This window comes from Zosterops lateralis (assembly GCF_965231275.1).
Source record: "Zosterops lateralis genome assembly, chromosome: 6".
NCBI lineage: Eukaryota > Metazoa > Chordata > Aves > Passeriformes > Zosteropidae > Zosterops > Zosterops lateralis.
The window spans coordinates 21,678,936-21,703,215 of record NC_139761.1 but is presented as its reverse complement, the minus strand read 5'-3'; the positions used below and the strand labels follow the sequence as shown (position 1 = coordinate 21,703,215).

General features: G+C 37.7%; 1 protein-coding gene across 1 annotated transcript in view; it reads right to left on the bottom strand.

Moving 5' to 3' along the window:
- SPTLC2 (serine palmitoyltransferase long chain base subunit 2) overlaps nucleotides 1–24,280 on the bottom strand; it is a gene marked incomplete at its 5' end in the record, with an annotated part of 73,713 nt that overhangs the window by 31,608 nt on the left and 17,825 nt on the right. The window contains 7 exons of the mRNA XM_083864040.1: nucleotides 12,653–12,779; nucleotides 13,753–13,972; nucleotides 14,801–14,906; nucleotides 17,538–17,631; nucleotides 22,152–22,276; nucleotides 22,595–22,743; nucleotides 23,771–23,925. Coding sequence (XP_083720166.1) covers nucleotides 12,653–12,779; nucleotides 13,753–13,972; nucleotides 14,801–14,906; nucleotides 17,538–17,631; nucleotides 22,152–22,276; nucleotides 22,595–22,743; nucleotides 23,771–23,925 — 976 coding nt within the window. The remainder of the gene's footprint in view (nucleotides 1–12,652; nucleotides 12,780–13,752; nucleotides 13,973–14,800; nucleotides 14,907–17,537; nucleotides 17,632–22,151; nucleotides 22,277–22,594; nucleotides 22,744–23,770; nucleotides 23,926–24,280) is intronic.

Sequence of the window (24,280 nt, the reverse complement as noted above, 5' to 3'; positions counted from 1 at the left end):
ATCAGGGAAAACCAAAATAAACCGATCACGAAAAATCCAATCCCCTCCACAAAGAGGCCCCAAATACAACCACAGTTCTGATTTTCATTTATGCAGGTTTTTATCTTATGCAAGACAGCATGCAAAGTAAAATGGAATTGCTCCCACTGTTTAGCTTCAGCAGTCCCTTGATTTTAAAGATACAAAAATTATAAAATAGTAGATCCACATAGTATAAATTATCTACTGGAGTTATCCATATAAAAGAGAATCATGTCCTCAAACATAATGCCAACTTGCAATTAATTGCAATAACTCAATTTCAAGAGATGAGAAGTCATAATACCATCTTTTGCCACTTCTCTTCAGTCAGAATGCACTTTGAATCACAAACACCTGCTTTTTTTAACACTTAAGAAAGTCTAAAAAGACTGCTGGTTTCTGGTACCACTGGATTCCTTAATGACTACTAGAATCACGTTAATCTGGTAATCTGCTTTTAATTTTTTTCCCCCAGCACTAACTCAATGGTATATCAGACACTGCAGAAATAGCAACTCTCTACTTTAAAGTTTGCACAAGACAGAACAAAAGATCCCATGCTCTCCTTTTGTGTTTAGTGTGACTCTTCATAGGAAATCCACCCAGACAGAAGTAGGAATTGACCTCTTTGAGGAAGAATGGATCTTGTCCAAGGCAACAACAACAAACAAAACCAAACCAAACCACTTCCTGTCAGAAGGCTATCAGAAACACACAAGCTCTGTCCACTTCAAGGAGAATTCAAGATAATTCCTGGTTGACTAAGTTGATAAAATTATCCATGAACTCCATTTTAGTATTAAAAAAAAAAGAACAAGAAAGCAATAGCGTGTGCCTTTGTATCTAAAAATTAACATGACTGGCTGAACACAAAATTATTTCATATGTAAAGAATCGCATAGGAACAACATTTACATTTCATGGTCACATTGTACGCATCTACTCAAGAGAAAGCATCAGTGAAAAAGAGACAGAAGAAAAAAAAAAAGACTTGAACATTTGTACACTACAAATAGGTTGGCAGGTCTTTATAGCAGATTGAAGCCACAGAGAGCAAAAACATCAGGAACACATACAAACACTACATTTCTTTAGAAGCTAAGGAATGTGCAAGCTTTGACAAAGCATATTATATTAAGGATGTTTATAATCTACTTCCATGGAGACAGTTTGGTAGTTTTACAACATAGCAACAAAGAGCGTGAACTATATTTTCCATCTGTTTTGTGCAGACTGTTTTTTTACAATGGAAGTCAGTATCAAAGCTAACTGTTCCCTGGGATTTTAAACAGCAACACAAAGGGGTAAAGAAATCTTTTCCTATGTAGTACAAGAGAAGATGGAGGATTTGAATGGCTATTAAATATATATACAAAAAAATATGATGAAGACCTCTTGTTTCAAGCAGGAAGTGTTACACATAATGTAGCAGTCATCTAATTTCAGCTAATATTACTGTGTTTATTAATTGGAAAATATCATATAGATATAAAACACCTCACAGAACCAGACAGATTATCACTTCCAGCTTAACATGCGCAATAAGAACAGCAAAGCAGCCCCTTTCCACATTTTAAGAGAGCTATAGTCAGAAATGGAAAGACACAGTCAGTATAAAACATGAAATCAGCTTTAGGTCAAGCATGAGGAGAACAAAAAGGAGAGGACTGTAATTGCTTCTTCAAGAGGAAAACAAAAATACCAGTATCAGAAGTACTCTTTCCATCTCCAAAGTTCATTTACAGTGGTAGCATAAAATTTCTTCTGAATCTATCCACATTAAAACAGATAAAACAAATAACAAAAAGAATCTATTGTACTCATATTATTAGCCCAAGCACTGCCACTGTCAGGCTGGAGTTCACCCTATGTTATATGGCATAGCTGTTCTCTACATCTGCACATCACAGGAAACAGCGCAGAAAACTGTATTTCTTTTCCCAGAACACAAAAAAGCTGCAGTGCACACCAGCTTTTCCAAGAAAAAGCACAATGCTTAAGTTTAATAGGTGTGACCTATACAGACAACACTTTAAAAGAAAGGCACTTGAAACACTCCACAGTACATTACTACTGTAGAAAAACAAATGTGTATGGAATATACAGCCCTTGTGGCCACATGTTAGACTACCCTCAAATCTAAAGGGAACTCATTGAACATTTATACCCTGCATTAGGAAAAATATTCCCAAAGTCCCTCACATGAGCCTTCAATCTCACTGAATACATCAAACCCAAAAGTTAAGGTATTTTATATAGACCACCACACGGATCCAAGACCATGCCTGAGCAGCAGCAGTGTCTCCCACCATTCCAATAAATGCTATTACCACAGAACTGTCAAAACCCCCAGATCCTACACATCTACTTCCCACAACACAGTGTAATTTCTCTTGTTTAACAGGTATCTACAGAGGTTCCATGAAGACACTGTTAGGCAAATCCTTCGTTTCATGATGAATTGTCAAAAGAACTAATCCCTAGACAAGACAAACACTCGTAGTGGATTTTTTTTAAATCCACGTAATACTTTCCAAAGGTTTCCCTTGGTACTAAAATTTCCAAGTTAACAGAGTACCAAAATTAATGGTCTCAACCAGGTTATTTTGGCCCCATATCCAGAATCAACAGGCTACAAGCTACTAATGCCTTCTTCCTAATGGAGAAAATCCCATTAAAAAAAACCCACAAAAAACCCAACCCTCCCAAAAAAAACCAACCAAACAAACAAACAAAAAACCCCCCAAAAAAACCCAAACACGAAAACAAAAAAACACATCCCAAAACCAAACCAAACAACAAAATCCACCAAAAAACCCAAAACCAAAACAAAACAACCAACAAACACCCTCCAAACAAAACCCACAAAAAGAAGACACCAAAAAACCAAAATGAAACAATCTAAAAAACCCCAAAGTGGTCATGTAGCCCTCTTCTACACCAAATTGTTCTCACTTCTCTCAAAATGCAATGAAGAAAAAAGATACAAGTATGAAGTACTATAAAAATGAAAAGTATTAAAATCCTATAAAAACAACTGCATAAAACACAGGTTATAGCCAAAGCTATCAAGTTAGAAAATATGTAGATCCTGACAACCATACCCAATGTCACTGAATGACCTGTATTAACAGGAAACACCTCCCAAAACCAAATTTGGAAAAGAAGAATTATCTCTGTTGCGTTCAGAAAAAAAAGCAAAACAAATTTTTCCTAAAATTCTCAAATACAAGAATAGTCTTCAGGGAAATGTAGTGAAGTGTAGTTTGCAGTCTTATGGAAAAGTTATTATTTATTAACAGTACTAACATTTAGTTTGTCAGTATATTTATCCTGCCATTAGGCACATCTCTAAGGAGTTCACAAATAGAATCTATAGACTGGACAAGATAGTCAAGTACTCAGCTTTAGAGGAGTAATTCAGTAGCTCTTCTGACTGAGTGTTAATACATTAGCTTCCCTATGGAACCTTTGCTAGCTGATCAAAAAAATCAGATTTTTTTTCCTGCATTGTTTTTTGAATTTTACGTCAAACAAGTATAAAAGCACAAGGTTTTACAACATCTATAAGTCTTAACCTATTCTTCTAAAACTCAAAGCCAGTTCAGCCAAATAGAGGGATTTGTATGTCACATAAATCACAGGGAATAGGTAGACTAAGAAACAGTGCAAATTAACTGCAGATGACTAGCAACAGTTTTCTCCCTCATTCCCTGCAGCTGCATTAGCCACATACTGAAGTGTTGCTCTTAAATTCAAAATCAGATAGAAATGCTTTAAGTGCAAGAAATAGTATTCAGCAAAAGTCAGCTGACTGGTCACACTCCATGTTAATACCTTAAAAGCTTCTAACAGCATTGCTGCTAAGATAGCTGGACTAATGCTCAAGTTCTAGCACAGCAAGGCTTGTCATTCACTGGAAAAGACACCAGTGAGCTATAAAGTGTTCACCTTTGGTTAGAAACAGCCAGCTTAGCCAGCCAGGTTAGGAACAATCAGCTTCATCTAAAAAGCAACAAATAGAGCTAGGGCATCCATTCTCTTACCTGGATAGTGAGGTATCCCTGAGGGGGTACCACCTGAGGAATGGGATGTGTTTGACTACTGTACTCTTTGGCAAACTCCTTTGGGAGGTGGCAGCCATAAACACTGAAGTACCATCTTCTGGCCAAACTGAACAGAAGCCAGCTCTATAAAGAAATGATGCCAAGAGTGCTATGAAACAGACTCCATGAGCTTGAGATAATGAGATCCTACACAGAAGTATGCTTTGACCAGCAACTGATACTGTAAGGTACTATAAGTAGTATTTATCTCTGTGTTAGTCTGAAAATCCAGAAAAGCAGCCTGGCAGACAGACCACCTTGAACTATGTCGCTTTGTAGAAGAACCCTTTAAGGGCTAAAGAAAGTGAACAGAATAGTCCTCAATACCTACTTTTCATCAGTGGTACTAAATGGGCCTTATGGAATGGAGCACATTATGATACAAAGTTTTTTCTGTCCTTCAACAGGATTTTGATATACCACCAAATACAATATTGCTACAGATTTCACCTAACACATGACACAATAGGACAGACAGGATGCTGCAAGTGTGTTTGTGCCCTTTACTGACGTGTCCTAAAATTAAGAAATTTCAGTCTGAACAAGTTGGTTTGGGTTTTTTTTTTTTAATAGGAAGCTTTTGTATGAAATCACTGAGAAGGCTGCACCTGAATCTTTCACAGAATACATCTTCATACATCTTCCTGTGAAGACTTTGATCCATTCAATAAGAAGTCCTTTACAACATTTCAAGATTCTCCTTTGATACCAAAGATGCTTCTAGCCAAGTTCAACTTATGATAAAAACCACAGCCTGCAAGTTTCCCACCAAATCAGAGTTCTCCACATCTTGCCTGCATATCTGTTGTAGTAGCCATACCTGTCCTTCTACAGTGTGCTCTCAAATTTACCCTAAAACTCTGTAATAATTTCAACAGCGAGGGTGTTGAGCTTTCCCATGTTAGTAAGTTGTATTTGGCAAGAAGCTTCTGGTATCTTGCCATCTGGAACTGCAGTCAGGTGGAAGTGCAGGCTTTGTGCCTGAAAAGGCCCAAACCCTGGGGATCTTGTCTCTCCTTTGACATTTACAGACTTGTTTTTCCTGAACAGCTCTGTTTTCCAATGATCCTGGAAAGATCAACGCTGTGCATATAAAACTCACAATTGCCTCTATGCTGCCATGTCCTGAACAAAAGGATACTTGTCAAGAATATAGCTATAATCTTAGAAAACCCAAGCTATATTTCAGATTGGAGGTACTGAATATTTTGCTTCGAGCTCCTGGTATACATCTGTTTGCACAGAGTACTTAGTTCTAGAGATGCTAGTTACAGGACAAATGAGTTCTCCACTGCCCATTTAGAGCCTGAGTTTGCCAACACACTTCTATGATACAATATTAAGCTGACCAGCTGGAAGGCATGCTTGAAAGTCTTTAAAAGCTTCAGAAGTATTTTACTGGCGCCTTTCTTCTTCTTTTTTTGCAATCCCAGTGTCCATGGACAAACAGTTAAGAAATCTTAGGAGCTGCTAGCCAACATGAACTTGAGAAGCACACATACTCTGTAACACATTTTCCCCCATGTAGGCAGTATTGTAACCACAACTTTTCCACTATGCAACAATTAGGCAATAACCTGAGCATTAACAGAAGCTTACTTGTGGCAGAAAAAAGCCCTATAGGTTGGTTTATCCTGTCCTTGACAAGACAAATTGACTTGTCAAGGACAGGATAAACCCCAATACCAAAATCCGCTCAATCTTATTAAAAGTAATCTCAAATCTCTCCTCTGGCCATACGCTCTTAAAACACATTAATTGGCATGCAAGTTTTTCAGACAGCTTCTTCCTGTAAAGATTAAAGTTTATTAATTCTGAAACATTAGCAAACATCTGCACTCTAGCAGGAGCAAAAGAACACATTGTAGATTGTCAAGATTGTCTGTGTTTGGGAATTTTGTGGTAGGTCAACTGCATTGATGTGAAATGGCATGAGTTGACCTTGTGCCAAACATATTTTCCATCAGAACCCACTAAAGTAGCCATGGACAGTAGCTCAGCTGGCCTGCGAGTCCCACATGGCCTAACACAGCCCACAGAAAAGGACTTCATTACTGACTATTGCCTGTTTCCAAAGAAAATAGAAACAATTATACTACACAGTCTTCACAGAAGTCTCTATACTGCAGACACTATTGCAGTACTAGTATTATTTCTTCTATATAGAAAATTGGTGCAGTTGCCAGGAGTGATGATAGAAGGTAGTGCTTTTGTGGGTCATTCAGGTATTTTCTAAAAACTCTGCTCTAATAAATCATGTACCACGCCAGGTGATAGCATGAACTCTATTTCACACTAACCCAGAGAAAGAGAGTGCACATCACTTCATGTTTGACTACTCCTGTTGAAATGCTTTACTTTAGGTCACTGATTTAGAAGCATTTTAGCTGCACTGTTTGCTAACAATATATACTATATACACTAGGAACTTGCTACCAGTATTTTCTCCTTTTCCTGTATGAGCAGCACACCAGCATTCTGTTGAAACCTGGCACCTCATATGCTATTGAGAGTAAAAAGTGAGATACACATTTTAAATCAAATGTAGTACAAGAAATGAAGAGACATTAAATTACTTCAACAAAGCAACATTTCTAGTTGTATTTCTGCTATGACAGATCAGCGTTTAGTCTATGAAGAACAGGATGACAGCTCCTACCTTAACAGAAATAGCAAGAACCAGAATGTTAAGAGAACAAGGCAGGTGTACACTTATAAAGGTTTATAAGCTCTATACAAACACTATAATGTTGAATAAAGCCCAAAAGAAGAGGTACTGAAGAATTCTCACATTTCAATGTGCAACACAAAGGGTACAACTCTGCTAATGTCTGTAAACACTCATCAAAGCATCAAAGGCTGAAAGATTTCTCCTGCCCAACCCAGGTTAAAGCAGTTTCTCTGGAAGCTTGCCATGCTCTGTGGGAGGGAGGTAGGGGTGCAGCAACAAGCTGGATTTAAAAGATCCTCAGCTGGAAGTACAAATACAGAGAATGATGTTTAAAACTGTTAGACCCCTGGAGAGAAGCAGGAAACTCTCTTTATGACCCCCAGAGTATTTGTTTTTCCAACAGCTTCCCAGCTCAGCTTGAGATTCTCAAGGGCAGCAACAACAACAACAACAAAAAATTCACTTTGCTCGAATTAGTTTTGACTAGTCCCCAGGTTCCCAAGGTGATAATTTAACACCTCATTAACAAGTGCATTATTGGAGGAAATTCAAATGAACCGATTTTAATGATAATTGAATGTTTTCAGCCTCAGCCTGCAGAAGGAGCATTTCCCCATTGGAGTACAACAGCAGTCACTGCCTCCATTTGTGGGCTGACTGCTGGCAATGAATGGCAAAGTACAGATTTCATTTATAAATATACTTAAAATTCAATTCCAGGTGCTGAAACATGGGCTTTTCCTTCATTACTGCTTATGTTTGTACTTGCATATAATTCTGGTTTGTCTTTGGAAAGAAAAAGGTAATGTCCAACTTGAAGAAACCTACTGATTGAACTGCTGGGGTCCCATCTTCACTTGAGGGCCTGATTAACCACAGGGAAGTTAAAATACTATTCCTCCAGAATAAGCAGACCATCTAAGCTTAGTTTGGTGTTTGGTTCTTTTGTCCCAGCATGCTTCTCCCTGGGCATATTAAGGGTATAACAATGGTCCTGAATTCTGAACAGCTCAGTTATGCTCAATTCTCTGCCAAGACAGCTGTACATTCTTGTTACTTCTAGTTAAAATTGGTTTAACTGCCTTCTCTGATTTAGCTCACTCAATATTGTTGCACATAGCAATGGCAAGAGTAGAAATTTTTAATTTTTTTTAATGTTTTCACTGATGAGATGAAATCAATTACTGCCTCTTCACAACTGAAGTGCTAAGACAAATACCAATCTGAGTCTGTGCTGCTGACTGACCAGCCTTCAAAGAGCAGTTACTTGTTTCCAGTAGTTTAGCAGCTGGGATGGCCAATGCAGCTGCTACCTCCACTGAGCTACGTTGGATAATAATCCTTCATTTCTATACAGTACTCATGACAACATTCAGTCAAAATTTAAGAGCCATCTTGGGAAAGGTCTATCCACCACTTATTCTATCCATGCTATGTATGGCACTGTGATTAGGTGTGGGATATTTGATTCCTAAAACTCACATGGAAGTCAGTCAAACTTGTGACAAATGTCAAGAGGTGTAATTACTATTACTGAGTTAAGGTCTGTGGCAAGAAATAGTTCATCTCCTTTACAAGCCATCAGTACTGTCAGCTTTAGTTTAAACTTAAAATATACCTGGATTTAAAGCTAATCTTTAGTTTTCAATACATAGGAGAGCAAACTAAGTTTTACCTCTGAAGGTGGTTAACCAGTCCACAGAATGGTTTCACTTTAATTTGCCTACATCTCACTTGAGTTACTTAAGATTTTCTTCCACTTGCCCTCAAATGTTATCAGGGCAACGAACAGGCTGGGTCCTGAACAGCTACAATGCTAACAGGACTCCAGTTGTACAAGATGCATCACTGGCTCTTATGTAAATAACAGAAAGAATCCAGCTGGATTCCCGGTCCTAGTGAGATTGTAGTTGCAGAAAATCCAGCTTTCAACTCAAACCAAATCATTGATGCTGAAAAATTCACCAAGACAGGTCAAATACTTAACATCATAAATCACAACAATGTCTCATTTACCATGACAAGAACCAAGCTGTCTCATTTTCCCCACAGTCAATTTAAGTAACACAAGATTCAAGTGGCTCTATGCTACAGCTTTCCAAAACTCCATTCCAAGAATCAATTTGTCATCTTTATGTATGTATACTATGACCCTGAGAAGTCTGCTTATTGTGTCTTTTTAATATCATTGTTTAAAAAGCTCCTTTATCTACAGAACTATCTGACATTCATTCATTTTGTGGCTGAACAGAGCAAGAGCAATGTTCACCAAACTGCTGACAAGCATCTGCAACACCTTCTCATTAAAGTTTTCAATCACAGAGACTTTGAATTGGAAAACAGTTTCAAAAATTTGTTTTTGCAGAAAGAAGACTTCTCCATTCCTCTTGTTCACCTTGCTCTACTATGTATTAAAGCCAAATGTGACGATATACAAGATATTCATGCACATTGTCACCTGAGTTCTCTGAAGAGAGTCTGTACGCTCAATGTGTTCAACACTCTTGAGGATGACTGTTCCTTTGAAAAAATCCTCAAAGGGTCACAGATCAAATATGTTTTATTTAAGATCTCATAATGGTCTTCTAGCCAATTACAGTACAAGACAAGTAATGCAAAGTAAAACAGGACAGACAGAGTATTGACCTGATAATGTAGAGGAGCCGCAGTACTCTAAGCACCACTACCAAGAATCCATAAGGTGGCTCTGCCATTGCTTTAGCTGTTGGCATAGTTTTTGCAGTCTGGATGAAGGAATAGGTAATATATTCATATATAATGATACTGCTGTAACTGTCTTCAAGGTGATGGAACTCTGCTAGTCACTTACATACATACGCCTTACAAAGAATTAACAGATTAACTGAATAGCAATCAAGACACAAGAAAACTGCTGTAACAACTACGGCAGCACATTTGCACATAAGCACATCTTGCATTCTCTGTAGAGAAGCTTTTCATAGCATCTGCATTTTGTCTGTGCTGCCTCCTACCAATATCCTATTTAGTCACTGGCAACTTGCTGGAAAAATCTGAAAGGAGACATTCACTTTTTTTAGTTATGTAAAGTTTCATGTAAAGTAATTACAACACCTTACATTGTAAGTTTAGAGTCTTCAGATGCTTCTTTAGATTTAGAAATAACCTAGACAAATAACATATTCTTGCAAAATGATATACAAAAATATACAAAAACTCCTTCATCTTCAAAAACTACTTGGTTCGTATTACTTGTTCCTCAGCTACAGACTTTCTACTGACATGACAATATCCACAAAGATTTGATGCCATGGAGGACAGCAGGTTTTACAAACAGCATGTGGTAAACACAAGCACACAGACAGAAGCCGCAAAGGCTCTCTTCAAGAAAGCATTCTTGAAGCTATTAAAAGATTTAGCTGTGGTCCAAAACATGAGGTTGGGAGCTAGCCATCTACTGTTCTGATTCCAGCTCCAACTCCTGTGCTGCTGTAAAACCACTGCCCTATCTCAGCTTCCTTTACTGATTCATTCAGCTTGACTAACTTAAAAGCAATGAAATTTTTGTAGTACACAGTCAATTCAGAGCTGCTTACCAGCGACCCAGTTTAACACTATTTCTCCACTTGTCTTTCACAGTTAACAACTATTACCAGCATTCATGTATTCCTTATTTATTCAGTCAAACCAACTGCAGGCAGTGGTCCTCCAGAGCCTCACTTGTAATTCCACAGAATCCAAACAGAAGTTTTTCAGCCAAAGCCCTTAAACAATGAAAAAATTTTGTCATACTAATCAGCTGCTTAGTTCACACACTTGAACTTTTGTCAACTTCATCCACAGAAAATGTCTACAAAGTAATATTATCTCTAAAGCCTTAAGGCAATTTAAAAAATGCATGACTGGGAAACAGAACTCTGCAGAAAATAAATAGAAAAGCACTTTCATGCAGAAATCATCCTATGAGGGGCTTATCTTAACTCAAAGTTGACTTGGATGCTTAAAAAGCATCCAACACTTTCACGAGACCTGTAGCTGAGAAATTCTTTGAGATTTGACAGGGTTCTGGCTATCCGGCTGTTATATCCATCACTTATGGAAAGTGCTAAAGCTTATACAGAAAGTGGACATACAGAGACTTCTTGGAAACAAGACACCTATCAAACACCAAAACAACTCATTTTCTCATTAGAATGCCTAGGAATTCTGGTATTTCTTTGCACCAAATTAGCAGGATGTAGTTCAACATGCATTTTAAGCAACATGAAAACAAAAACAATCTTTTGAGTTTATTTTTTTGCCATATTGGTTCTTGATCTGGTTTATCTTTCAGCTCAGATGGATCTTGCTGGCATACTGGCAGGAGAACAGTGTGGAATGGAAGTTAATTCCATTCTCCTGGCTTGAACAAATACCACACTGTAACCTCAGAAAGAGACAAAAATGCCTGAGTTTAAATACTGCAAACAGAAATCAGTTACACATTCCTTGCTTCCCGCTTCATTAAGCAAAACAGATACTGGAAGAAACCCAAAACAAGCAATGCCTAAGCAGACCACAGATTGTTGGCAAATCATCAGCTATAAAAACCTCAAACAATTACTTTTAAGACTACAGCAAGACAACTTTTTGTGTAGTGTGAAGTTTGCTTAACACCTGTACTCAGAGCAGGAAGTCAACTCCTGGCTCTTGGTCCAGGTCTTCCAGAAGCACCACTCAGAAGCACTCAAAGCCAGCACAGACACAGGCTGCTGCCCAGCTCTATTTGTCTCTCTGATGATATCTCTACTGAGCAACCACTAACTGCTGGCATTTAACTCTTTTCTCAGATAATATAAGCAAACTAAATGAAAACTGTCAGAACAGGAAAATTCTCAAGTCATTTCTCCAGTGAGCTTTTCTAGTATAAATGATCCAACAGGCTGGCAGGTCAGACGACACATGTTCAAAAGCCCATTCATTTCTTCAGCATACACCACCACCACCTCGTGGCCAGATACCTCAAGCTCCAAGAATTTAATATATACTGCAGTTAGAATTCTAAGAGCCTCTAAACTAAATGCCACCAACAGATCCTCAACAAACCACATCAGCATTCTGTGTGAGCTTTTTAATTATCTGTGAAAAGGGAAAAGTAACCTACATGCCAACTGTACCACTTCAGTTTCAAGGCAGCTTAAAGAGCTATTTACTTCATGTTGTATCTGAAGGAAGCTGCTATCCATAGAAAAATGAGAGACAAGAATCTGTCTTTATGACGCCCAGAGAGTAGTAAAAATTTCCCCTTTTTTACTTCTATAATGAAACAGGAAAAATAAGACAATAAACACAAATATGCTGAATTTCTCCTCCTAGTCCATTAAGTTTACTGATTTTGAAAAATGCCTCCAGCTCCCTAAGTAAAAAGGGATTTCAGAAACATTTCCGTATTTACTTTAACTGAGATGCAAATATCAAAATACACTAGAGCTGAAAATTGAAAGCACTGTCCCTGCAACAAACCAGAACACAACTGTAAAAGATACAGCAGTGAAATACTCTGAAAGCAATGTTTAAAGTGGAGCAAATAACAAAGGACAATGGAAAGAAAAAGAAGGTAACTAGAATAGCTTGACAGGAAACAAAAATCAGCACAAGAAAAGAGTGTGTCTTAGACAAGACTAAGATGACTTATCTCTAGCTGAAAACTCTTTATGCTGCTATTAGGCTGATCTCCCAAGCAGAATTGTTAAACTGATTTATTGACCCAGAAATTCCAGCTGTAGAATTACTAATAGATAATTATGAAAGCATCCACTGAAGGTGTTATCTCTCAAAGTGATAGAGGCTCTTTTTGACTTCCCCTTTCTACATGCTTACTGCTAGAAAGACTCACCAATAGTTGTACCATCTTCACCCATAATGCACTTCACAGAGGTGATGATTTGCTCCACAACAGGAGGTGACATTGATGTTGCATATGCAGCACTGTGAGAGTATGTCCTGAGGTAATCAATCAGTTCCTAGCAAAACACAATAAGCATCAGACATAGACTTCCCAGCACTTAGAGAAATGCTTCTGTCATATCTTTAATCACAATAAAACAGGGCACCACAAAAAATCTCTTTCAAAATGCCCCAAAAGAGAACAAGGATCTCAGGGATTAATGCTACAGTACAAGAAACAGCAGGGACATGACAACTCATAATAATGTCACAGGGCAAGAATGTGTGTTGATCAGAGACAAAGGTCTATGACAGACTTGTTTAGTTAACACCATCAGCAGTGGATTGCAACAAGGGTTTGCATTATGTTTGCATTACTTGAGCTGTGCCTAGGGTGAGTTTCACAAGTGTTTATTAGAACAGTGCGAATATAAAGAAAATGAAACACTTTCTAGCTGTACTTTCCAATAGAGACAGTAGCCAAAAAAAAAAAAACAACACCCAAAAATCCCAAAACCTCAAACAAACAAAATGCCAAAACAAACAAAACTCAAAACAATCAATCAGCCAAAAAAAAAAAAAAAAAAAAAAAAAAAAAAAAAAAAAGAAAAAGAAAAAAAAAAAAGTATCTTTTCAGAAAGCAAACTGCTGGCACCCAGGGGAAATCAATTCTATCAGACCAACCTAAGAGGATTTTCCTCCAAACAGGTTGAAAAACTTAAGCTTTTGGCATTTGTCCTTCAAGTCTCATTAAAATAACACCAAGAAATGCCTGCTTCCTGGCTCCTAGCCCTTCCTAGAAAGATATTACATCACTACTGTACATTCTGCAAACTCAGATCATGACTGACCATGTGAGAACTACACAGTTACTAGACTAGACTCTTTTGCACTACCAACTTTCACAGTATTAGACAGCATGTAAAACTATGAAACAAATGGGCAACAGGGTACTTGAGGAATAGATTAAATTTGAAATGTTTAATGAAGAATTCCACCACCTGCCTAAAATGAACTTCACCATCAGCCATGAGATTCCCAACTTTTTACCTTCTTGCCCCCAATGTATCCTCCTGCAGCTCCAAAGCTTTTGGTGAATGTTCCCATCATAACATCCACATCTTCAGGATTGAGTCCAAAATAATCCACTACACCCCGGCCACTGGGACCCAGGGCACCTATACTATGAGCTTCATCAAGGTACAGATAGGATTTGTACTTCTTCTTAAGGGCAATTACTTCAGGCAAACGGACTATGGATCCCTCCATACTGTTGAGAAACAGAAATTCAGTATAAGTTGATTTAATAGTTGGGACCACCTTATAGAGCCTAAAGTCACTAAGTTTTCATTTCTTCACTCTTTCAGTAATTACAAACAGTTGAAATTTGCTAGACCCATCACAGTCTGCAGAGATGCACCTCTCCTCCTTGCACCTGGGGCCCAGATGTCTGCTTTCTACCTGTTCAGCATCTCTTGGGATGTTGACACATAGACTAAACAGTAGCAGCAACAGGAAGTTAGGGCACAGCAATGTGTTCAGTGATAATTCCTGTATAAAATTATCTCCGTTTTACTTCCACCCTAATGCCAGTATTCGGACTTGACATCTACTTACCTGATGTTTCTAAGAACTGACTAGGCTTTCATCACACTCCAAGACAACACATTTTGCACTGAAAGTCACTAGGATTTAAATGCCTAACACAGTTATGCCTACTGCTCCTACTCACTCTTAGAAAAAACATTAAATTTGTGCAATTCCATTCACACTAGTGTAATCTAGTAAGCCCAGAAAGAATGGAATGGACAAGCAACTTAAGACCTCAGCTCTGATATAAACAATCAGTTTTGATTAATTAATTTCTACAATCTAATCAGGATGTGGGAAGCATTGTGATACCACCAGGTGCAGCTACAGTTCTAGCAACAGAAAGCCCAGGATGTGAGACATACACAGTGTAACTTAATTCACAGATGAGACTAATGAAATAACTATGAAGTGACAATATTCATAGTTTGATTTGGCAAAGAAACCCAAATACTAAGCATTTAGATCTTATGTGGAGAGTCTTAGGAATATAAAGAATAGTTTGTACCTGTATATTCCTTCCACCAAGATAAGAATTTTTTTCCAGGGCCTCCGTGTACGAGGTTGCCCATGCACAATAGCATCTTTGAGCAGCTTCTCCAGGCTTTGCATATCTGCACCAGAAATTACTGTTAAATGGTACCAAAACAGCTACTAGCTTGAACTTTGACATGACTAAAGACAGCAATAATCCAGAAAGGCACAAATTTCTCCAGCATGGATGACAGACCATTTACAAGTCAATAAGCAGAGGCTTCATCTACCTATAGGGCCATGGATGAAATTGAAGAGAATAGATGACTGAATGAACTCCAAGGAAGAATTTAATCATTCTAAACTAAAAGCACAAGTTAGAGCACTAGGCACAAACAAAGTGGGAGGAATAAAAAAAAGGAAGGTGTCTCATTCTGATGAAAAGAGAAGGCAATTTAGGTAGTAAGGATATCCTTGTGGATAGAAATAAGTCAGAATAGAACAACAGAATAGAGCTAGAACGCAAGTTCAAGGATAATCAGTTAAAGATAAGTAGAAGATAGACAAAAGTGCAGGAAAAGAAGCAAGGCAAGTATACTTTTTTATTTTTTTGTTTAAAATTGAAGGTATTGGAAGTGGGAACAGGAAGCCTCTAAACCAAAAGAGAACAAGGAAAAAAAGAGAAGCACTGGTGTAGGAAAGAGGACAATGTTCAGCATATCAGTAACTAGACAGATGAAACTGTAATAGAAACATATTCTGAAATCTTACAAGCTTTGGTTACAAACATTTGATGTGTTCCTAGGAGACCTAACTAATGTGAACAAATACATACATGTGGAATCAGTCTGGAAAAAAAACCCCAAAAAACAACTCAGAGGAAAGGAGTGAAGATGGGATTAATTAAAGCATAAAGGCCAAGTGCTGAGCAAGAGACAGATATATACACTAGGGCATGAAAAAGAGCACAAATTAATCATGGAAAAAGAATTGGTAGACTAGGGCAGTTGTAGTAGTAAGAGGAGTTTGTGAACTAGATCTAGAGTAAAAACTAAACAGCAAAGTAGGTCAGTTAATGGATTGTTAAAAGACAGTCAAAGTTCAGAAAGTTAATGATGTACAAATCAACAGTGTCTCCAACAGGTGTCTCAAAGAAGGAAAGACAAGGTTAGTGCAGTTAGGGAGAACACTGGAAAACAAACTTCTATTCTAATCTTTCAAGAAGGAGGGGAAGATGAGTCTGAACTTAATAAAAAGGACAAACTACAAAATACAGCAGAAAAAAACCCCATAAAAACACCATTGAACAAGGAATTTCAGGGGAATTTTTCATTTCCCCCCCAGTTGAATATGAATGAAGCCATTACCATCTCAAGAAAATGACATAAAAAACCGCAGCATAGAGTATAACAAGAGTAGGACTGAGAACACAGAGAAATATGAACTGAATATCACCTTGACAGGCCATGACCATGGTTTGCATTTTGCCTTGATTCTAATCTACCATTACGTTTTCTTCCACAGAAACCCACCATGTAGAATGTTTCTAGAATATCCCCCAATTTCACCAGGACTAGTTTGTAGCCCATTCCCACAAATCATCTATTTTTTATCACAGCAGCTCCTAAGTCTTTTTCCCCATAGCTAGAACTATGTTTGTCACGAATGTTTTTTCAAAATTCTGCAACTGGATGCAATGTTCAGAAGTATGTCCAAACAAATGCAGAAGTTGAATGCAAAGCTTTTGTGATCTTGCCCAGCAAGCAAAATTTATGAAGAATTAAAACGAAAAAATGAGTGTTACAATAAGCTCTACTTTTTGGTAAAACAAATTGTTCAAATGACAGAAAATGAGAAAGAGCAAACACAAAAGAAACAGTGAGCACAGCAGAGAGAATCCACACTATCAAGTAGGACAAAGAAAAAAAGATAATTGCAGTCACTCAAGTTTTGCTGTTACCACCACACACTTCAAAGACAGCAAGAGTCATTGTGATCTCAGAGACTGACACTATAAAGAGTATTAGGAGTACCTGAAGAATGAAGGTAGTTCTTACTTATCAAGTACAACCACGTGCCTCTTTCATCAAGAGTAAAAGAAGGAAATCCTAGGTAGTTTTAGCCTGAAAGTTATTATAAATACCTCCATTGGAGGAAGATGAAACTAGGAAATTTAAAAATCTGTGTATTTTGGAAACAAATACTTAAAGCAAGTAATTCATTGAACTTAATCTATGCTTCATGTCCCAAAAATTCTTTTAGTACTATATTGTGCCAACTCATGACTGCCTAGTTTAGCTAGGACATCTGCATTCACAAGCTTTTGTTACCGTAAGAACATGTAAGCATTTAGTTCTAAAATTAAACCTTCTTATCCCTCAAATTGTAACCTAGACCCCAATAAGATTGCATTATAATGTGACAGTGTTAGAATAGTCTAGCCATGCTGAGCTACCCAAGCATGGTAGAACAAGAAACCATGTTAAAAAAAACCAGTGCCCTTAGACTTGCCAAATGCCAGCATGTTCTTCTCCATATGCAGAAGACGTAGGCCAGAATAGCTTCAGGATAAAAGTGTTATTAGTTGGGACTGATCATATTAAAAAAATCGGATTCAGGATTATTCAACTTTCGGTAGCAGCAGTCTTCTGACCTTTTACGTAACTAGTAATTGATTTCCTTGCATGAAATTGGATTTCCAGCTATTAGAAGACAGAAAATATTGTATCTGATCTATAGCATCTGCAGGAAGGCAGAGTCCAGATACTTACTGTTGTGCTTAAAGATTCGAATAGTTGCTCCTGAAAGTCTTGCTCCAAGCACTAGTGATGCATGATTCAGTTCATCACTCAGAATCAGACAGCCCTGTATTAGAAGAAGAGGAAGATAATGAAAAGGTTATGTTTCACAGCCAAGCATGTAACACCTTTCAGCTCTGAAGTGCTTCAAGATAATTAAAAAAAAAATTTCTAATATAAATGTAGCTAATCCAGGCAAGACTTGCTAAGATTCAATTTGCAGCCTTAGTACAGCAAATAAAAATACACAACTGCCCTTAACTGAAAGAACCACTCAATTCACTTTTCCTGAAGTCCAACAGCTGAACCCGCCGGAATGCTGTTGATGAGCACTCATCCTCCTACACAGTCAGGTAAAACAGGGAGCAGAGCAGCTTGCCACAATTCACTCAACAAGTCAACAGTGCTGCTAAGAAACAGCACACTGAAGACCGAGGTTATTATCAAAGTTGCACTATTACTTCCATTAGGAGGCAACCATTTACTAAACCCACATCTGGATGGAGCTAATTTACAAGAGACAGAAAGTGGAAAACAGAATTGCATGATGAAATGGAGAAGTTTTCTGAAGCCGTTAAACATGATACTGAATTAATTTGCTTTTTCAAAAAAACCCAGAAGATAAATCCTTGGATAAACATTAAAACAGGATACGTATATTAAGAGAGCAGTGATGTTTACAGGTCAATAACTGATACACTGAACATTCAGTCACAGCATTATCACTGTGAACTACAGGAATGTATGTATATTGGGGGATTAATATATAAGGGAGCAACAATATTTCTAAATAACCTTGGCCCACTCAAATTACTATCCAAACATGCTGCAACTTTAGAAGTGTCTTTGCTCAGTTAAAAATCTAAAAAGGATGTCAAGATGCTGAAGATCTAACACTGCAACATGCCCATTTCATGCTTCTCTAGTAACAACTGATGGAGGGAACAATCAGGAGGATTGCAATGGGAATTATTAGAAAGGACTATGAAAAGCATTGCCTATAGTTATACAAGGAATGTCACAGACAACAGTAGTATTTTCTCTGCACTAGAACAAAGGAAATTCTGCACTAGAACTGCAATGTGCCTAGAAACATTCTACATTTTGAGAAAGCTCAAGACTGGTTTTCCCCAGAAACTGCAGCAAATGCAGCAGTGTTCACACTGCTGCTACAAACATTCAGGTTACATGTTTCATAGACTTTGGCACATAAAGTATGGAAATTTCCAATTAGTGTTTGCTCTTTGGAACTACTATACCCGAGAGAGTATGTATACATCAGAGGACACTGCTGTTAAACATTACTGTATCAAAAAATGTGAACATAATAATCTAGTACTAGTATCCTTCTTAAATGGAAGAAAGCAGGAAAAGTGATGGATTAAAAAAAAAAAGAAAAAAAAAAGAAAAGGAAAAGAGATTAATTGCCTAGAAAAAGCTTTTCCATAAAAAAAGGATGAGCTTTTGGTGGAGAAAGAGACTTAACAATTTGATGAGCAGCAGCAGCCTCTTTTCACTCTCTGCTAACAGGACATTCAATTAGAAACAAATTAATTTGAAACTGAAGAAGTAGTAACTAGCCCAGTACTGTCTGCCACCAGAGAGAGGGCAATGGACTACATAAGCCACTCGCACAGTACAGCAATCATTGATGATTATATGTAAAACTCGGTGATGCTACCACAATGATAAGACTTCAGTTGCATTTATCAGCAAATTTACATTTGAGAAAGCATCCAGGACAAGGCTAATGGTAACTGGAGATAACACAACTTGGGCTCTAGAAAGATATGCCAGTGAAGATCAGGCTGACCACCACATCCTGCAAGGCCAATGGAAGGGAATGCCACATTTTACTACAGAGCACTACATACATGAATTGTGTAATTCGGTCCTGAGCACTTAATTTTACTACTCACCTATATATGGGAAATTAATTTGCTTTCTTACAACTAAAAATGTTTCCTTTAAGTAGCATTGTCCTAACTCAATTGTCTAGTGTCTCTCAATCCAGAACTATGATGCAAAGCTCTGTGCTAAAGGCAGTACAGACTGGTGTTATTATCTAGTTATACTAACTACATTAATGATACTTAATCCAAAACATGCAAGTTTGAGAGTCTAGCTTAGTCTCAAATGGTCTAACAACTTCTGACTAAGTAACCCTCAAATTTCACATTATCTGTGGTCTAGACTCAGCATACTTGGCAGTGACAGAGTCTCTACTGCTGAAAACTGCCAGGTGCACGAGGACCTGTTTTTAGTGATGCTTTAACAGCGCTGAATACAACTTTCAGTCTACACCAACTACACCTATTTTCAGCATCGCCTTAGTAGAGGCTGCTGTTAATTAGGTATAGTGAATAAAGATCAACTAAATAATGATTAAGCTTTTGAATTCCTTTTGATGACTAATCCTGATCAAATTATGGCATAGAGATGGATCTAGGATAGTCAGACTGCATATATTGCTATTAAAAGAGGATTCAGTAGGGAACATAAACAAAGTGCTTCAGGATTCCACAGAGCAGAAAAAGAACAGGTGGTCCAGTATATGTGAGCAACTATACTCAGTAGCTTGGTTTAGCTAATTTAGTAGTAATATAGGAGCCCAGATACCATTAACTTCAAAGGTATCTTGTATTTCAAGCAGCTTTGCAGTTGAAAATGTAAGTAGGACATTCAAAAAGACACAAACAGTCATTAAAAAAAAAAAAAAAAGCCCAAGAGTTTAATCAAGCATGAAAATCTCTGAGCTTTACTGAGGACTGTCAAAACATTGCCAAACAGGTTGTGCACACACAATTAATTGTGTACTGGGTGGTGCCAAAATTCAGGATTTATGTGTCCTTATTTGCAGACAATGAAGAAATCAAATGTGCAGTGAGAAGCAACTTCAGGCAGCCAAAAAAAACCCCACCACATTTGCATTCTGAACTGCAAAATGGTTTATTTGATAAGAACTCTTTTCTTCACCAGAGTGCAATTTCTGTTTGGAGTATTGACCTGAGTATAAGAGCACTTATAATGTTATGAGGCAAAAGCTTCTTACCACTTTATTTCAAGTGTAAAAGAAACTAAGTATCCTCATGACTAACCCAGTATGGACTGCGTACCCATTTATGACAAGAGTTGGCTCAGTAAAGTGAGCTGCATAAAAACAGGTAGGTTATACACCTTGAAATTTACTGTTCAGATTCTCTAAGTGGTTGTAAAACCTGTTGAAGTTCAAAGGTAAAAACTCGGGGTCTGAGTTAGGTGTCTCAAGAGTATCCTCATAAGGTACTGAAGATATACAGTGGGCTTCACATAGAAAAAAAGATGGAGTAAGTTTGCAGGAGTGAGTAATTTGTAGCGACAACAACCAGCAATCTCCTTAAATATATCTGACAGTGTGTACTGAATCTGAAAGGTCTCAGAGAAATCATGAATCATTTTTCTGTTGAACATAAAACTGGAGAGATGTGGAAAGACAAAGAGCCAAAAAATGCAGGTAAGATATGTCAGAAGTCACATAGGTTGGTCAGGTTCATAGCACTGCAGAAGCATTTGACTCCAGAAAGACTAGATTTGAAGCACTGAATTTCTCTCTAGCATCAGACTCAAAAATGGGTTTATTATGCAAAGCATTTGATATTTAAAACTTAACAGACCAAAAGAAAAGGCACATTATGTAGACAGCGCTACTTCCTTGTTACAAAAAAACAAAAAACCATGCAGGAAGACACTGCAGCTAATCCAAAGGAGAATCACCAGGAAGAAAAGCTGCCAGGAAAAATGAGGCAGCAAATTTGTCATCTGTAGATACTGCAAGTTGAATATTTACGAAGTAATCTCAGGAAGTGAAAAAAAAAAAATTAACTAAATAAAAGCAAAATAATTCACTACACAAGGACAAAGAAGTCCATTAGACTAGCACTATTAGGCTGATCGTGAATCATTTTCAAAAAAAATAAGACCTGTTCCAGTACTTGCACTATTTTACTCTATGGAGGAGCTAAGAGAATATGTATTTTGCACCAGAAGAGGCAAAGAAAAATTTCATTTTCATTTCGTTTTCCAATAACTAAAATAGCATAGTTGGAGATACTGGACACTTGGACTAACAGTAAACATCACGAATCTCTGCAGTTCGCTTTAATTCCCTCAAACATCATTCTTCTTCAAAGGGAGGATTTTCTAGCTGTCACTCAGATAATAAATTCTTTATGTACCAACACACAATTCAGCTTATCAGTGTAGCTGACACAGTCAGTTCTTAGTGTCTCAAAAGCACCAAAATACCTTCAGCCAATCAGTGTTGAAGAGCCACCATTTCACACACCAAGGAAGAGCCTGAGGAAGCAAGTCTTAACATGCTAGGCTTTCTCCCAGAGAGAAAGTTCTGGGCTGCTACTTGTCCCATGAATGCTGTTTCCCAAAGAGGTTTTTGCAATGGTTAGAGATGCATACTGTGACCCACAGTTTCCTTAGAGAATATCTGCAAGGGCTGCCATTGAGGAAAAACAAAAGCAACAAGTAGCTTTTAGAAAAATGAACCACTAGAATCTTTTTTAGGTGAGCTTTTGTCCATGACTTAAGCCATACCTTGCCAACTAGAGCAGGAATGTTCATAGAGTTGGTTGCAAATCCCATTCCATATGCCATTGCAGATTCCACACCTAGGAACCTGGCAACTAGCTTTTCTAGCTCCTCATGCTTGTCCAAGTTTCCTGCACATAAAACAAACAAGAAATTCAGAGTAAGAAGCTTTCACTACTGTTAAATTCTACAAGGAGAATTTCCACCAACCAAGCTGTGCTTTATTTAAAGGTCCATAAGGGAACACTGAAAAAAACCCCATATATGAAAACGTAAGTAAGACAAATGCTGTGAAGTGTAAACTAAATCCAGGAAGTCAATTTGTCTTCGCTGAAGTAAAAGTTGTTTTATCAGTTAGACTAAAGTTCAATGCTGAAACAATTAATGTTTCGAAGACCTGCAATCAGATACAGACTTTGAAATACACGTTCAGGGAACCTCCAACTTACCCATCTCCTGCCTAGTGCTACACACCCCAGCTCCATACTGGGACAGAACTTTAGCAGCTGCTTCTTGGCAAGGCCCAGTCTTCTGTGCAAATCCAAGGTAGTTGTAGGAACCCATATTTATGATGTCTTTTATCACTCTCCCTGTGTATCTGTGTTTTAAAAACAGCACAAGTTAGGACACTCAAAATTAAAAAAAATTATCTACACCAGAAGATTATTATTTCACTTTCCTGGACTATACACTGAAATGCTAATTCAATAGAACCACCATTAAATTATTTCAGTACTGCCTCTCATCATCAAATTGCAACAATCAGTGAAAAAGATTCTCTCCCTATGTTACAATCTCAAATTAATTCTCTGAAGAGTTTACATTTACAAGTGAATTTGCTATCACACATCAAATTGCTTGAGGCTTCTCAAACCACCTGCTGCTCTGACATGTTTCTCCCTCCATCCCAGAAACATACAACTTTTCTTTCAATTACAAAATAACATCTCTAGATCAATTAACTTGGCAGCCCCTCAAGCGGGATATCATCTAACCACAGAAAGGAAACACATCTGGCACTTCTGTGCTAACGATACGTGACAAGGAGCATAAGGAAGAAGTTTAGCAGAAAAAAAATCTAATTCTTTTGCCCTTGAAAGCCAAGAAGAGACATAGCTAGTCTCATCAAGTACTGCACCGCAAACCTCTTCACATCAAACCTGTGATAATGTCATTTCCAATTTGTAAAAACCCTTTATTTGTACTTCTTTTTGTTTCTACAGACTGCTTTAGTTATGACTCAAAACAATCATGTGAAATTCAGTTCAGGCAGTAGCATTTACTTCAAGTGGCAGAACTTCTAAATCAACATAAAGTCACAACCAGCAGTGCAATCCAAAGTATCCACACCAGGTTCTTGTCACCAGGCACAAAGGTATTCATTTTATTACAGGTGTATGCTCAGGGAACCTTAATACAGTAAAGTAGCCAAAAGATTATATACAAATCATCACCTTGGTAGCTAAATGCATTTCAAAAGAGCAAAATTCATTGATTCAACCTGCTAGAAAGCTCAAACTTTCAGGATAAAGCTCATAATTCACTGTTCATTTAACCTCACAGCCTGTAACTTGCTCTTAGAGACTCTATATTTCAAGACAGGCCTTGCAAGCATTTTGACTCACGTGAATGTCCAGTTATAGTCATGGGAAACTCTCTCCATCATGTCCACCTTGGCCCCTGGCACGCTACAGATCGGACGGTTCCAGCTGTCCCGAATGCGCATGTAGAGGTTTCTGTTGTAGAAATTTTCAAAGTCCTGGTACAACGGGACAAAGTCCTGAAACACATCAAAAGCACTCAAAGTAAAAGGAAAATATATGTGACAGCAAAATAAGAGTAAGAAGAATGATTCTTTTCTGTCATTCTGGTGTAATGAAAAAACTCAAGAAAACACAAACATAAAATCACCCCCTCCATTAAATCATGGGCGTATAATCTTTGCAGGAGAGGTATAGTCAGCCTTTGAGTTAAGCAGAGCAAGGGAACATGCAATGGCTTTTTGGCACTAAACAGTATGCATTGCTGTACTGAATGCACAAAGACTTGGAAAACTAAGGTGCTCTACCATATTTTATTCTGTGCACAAGGAGTGCATTTAATACAGCACCACTAGGATTATTTTACACATTGCC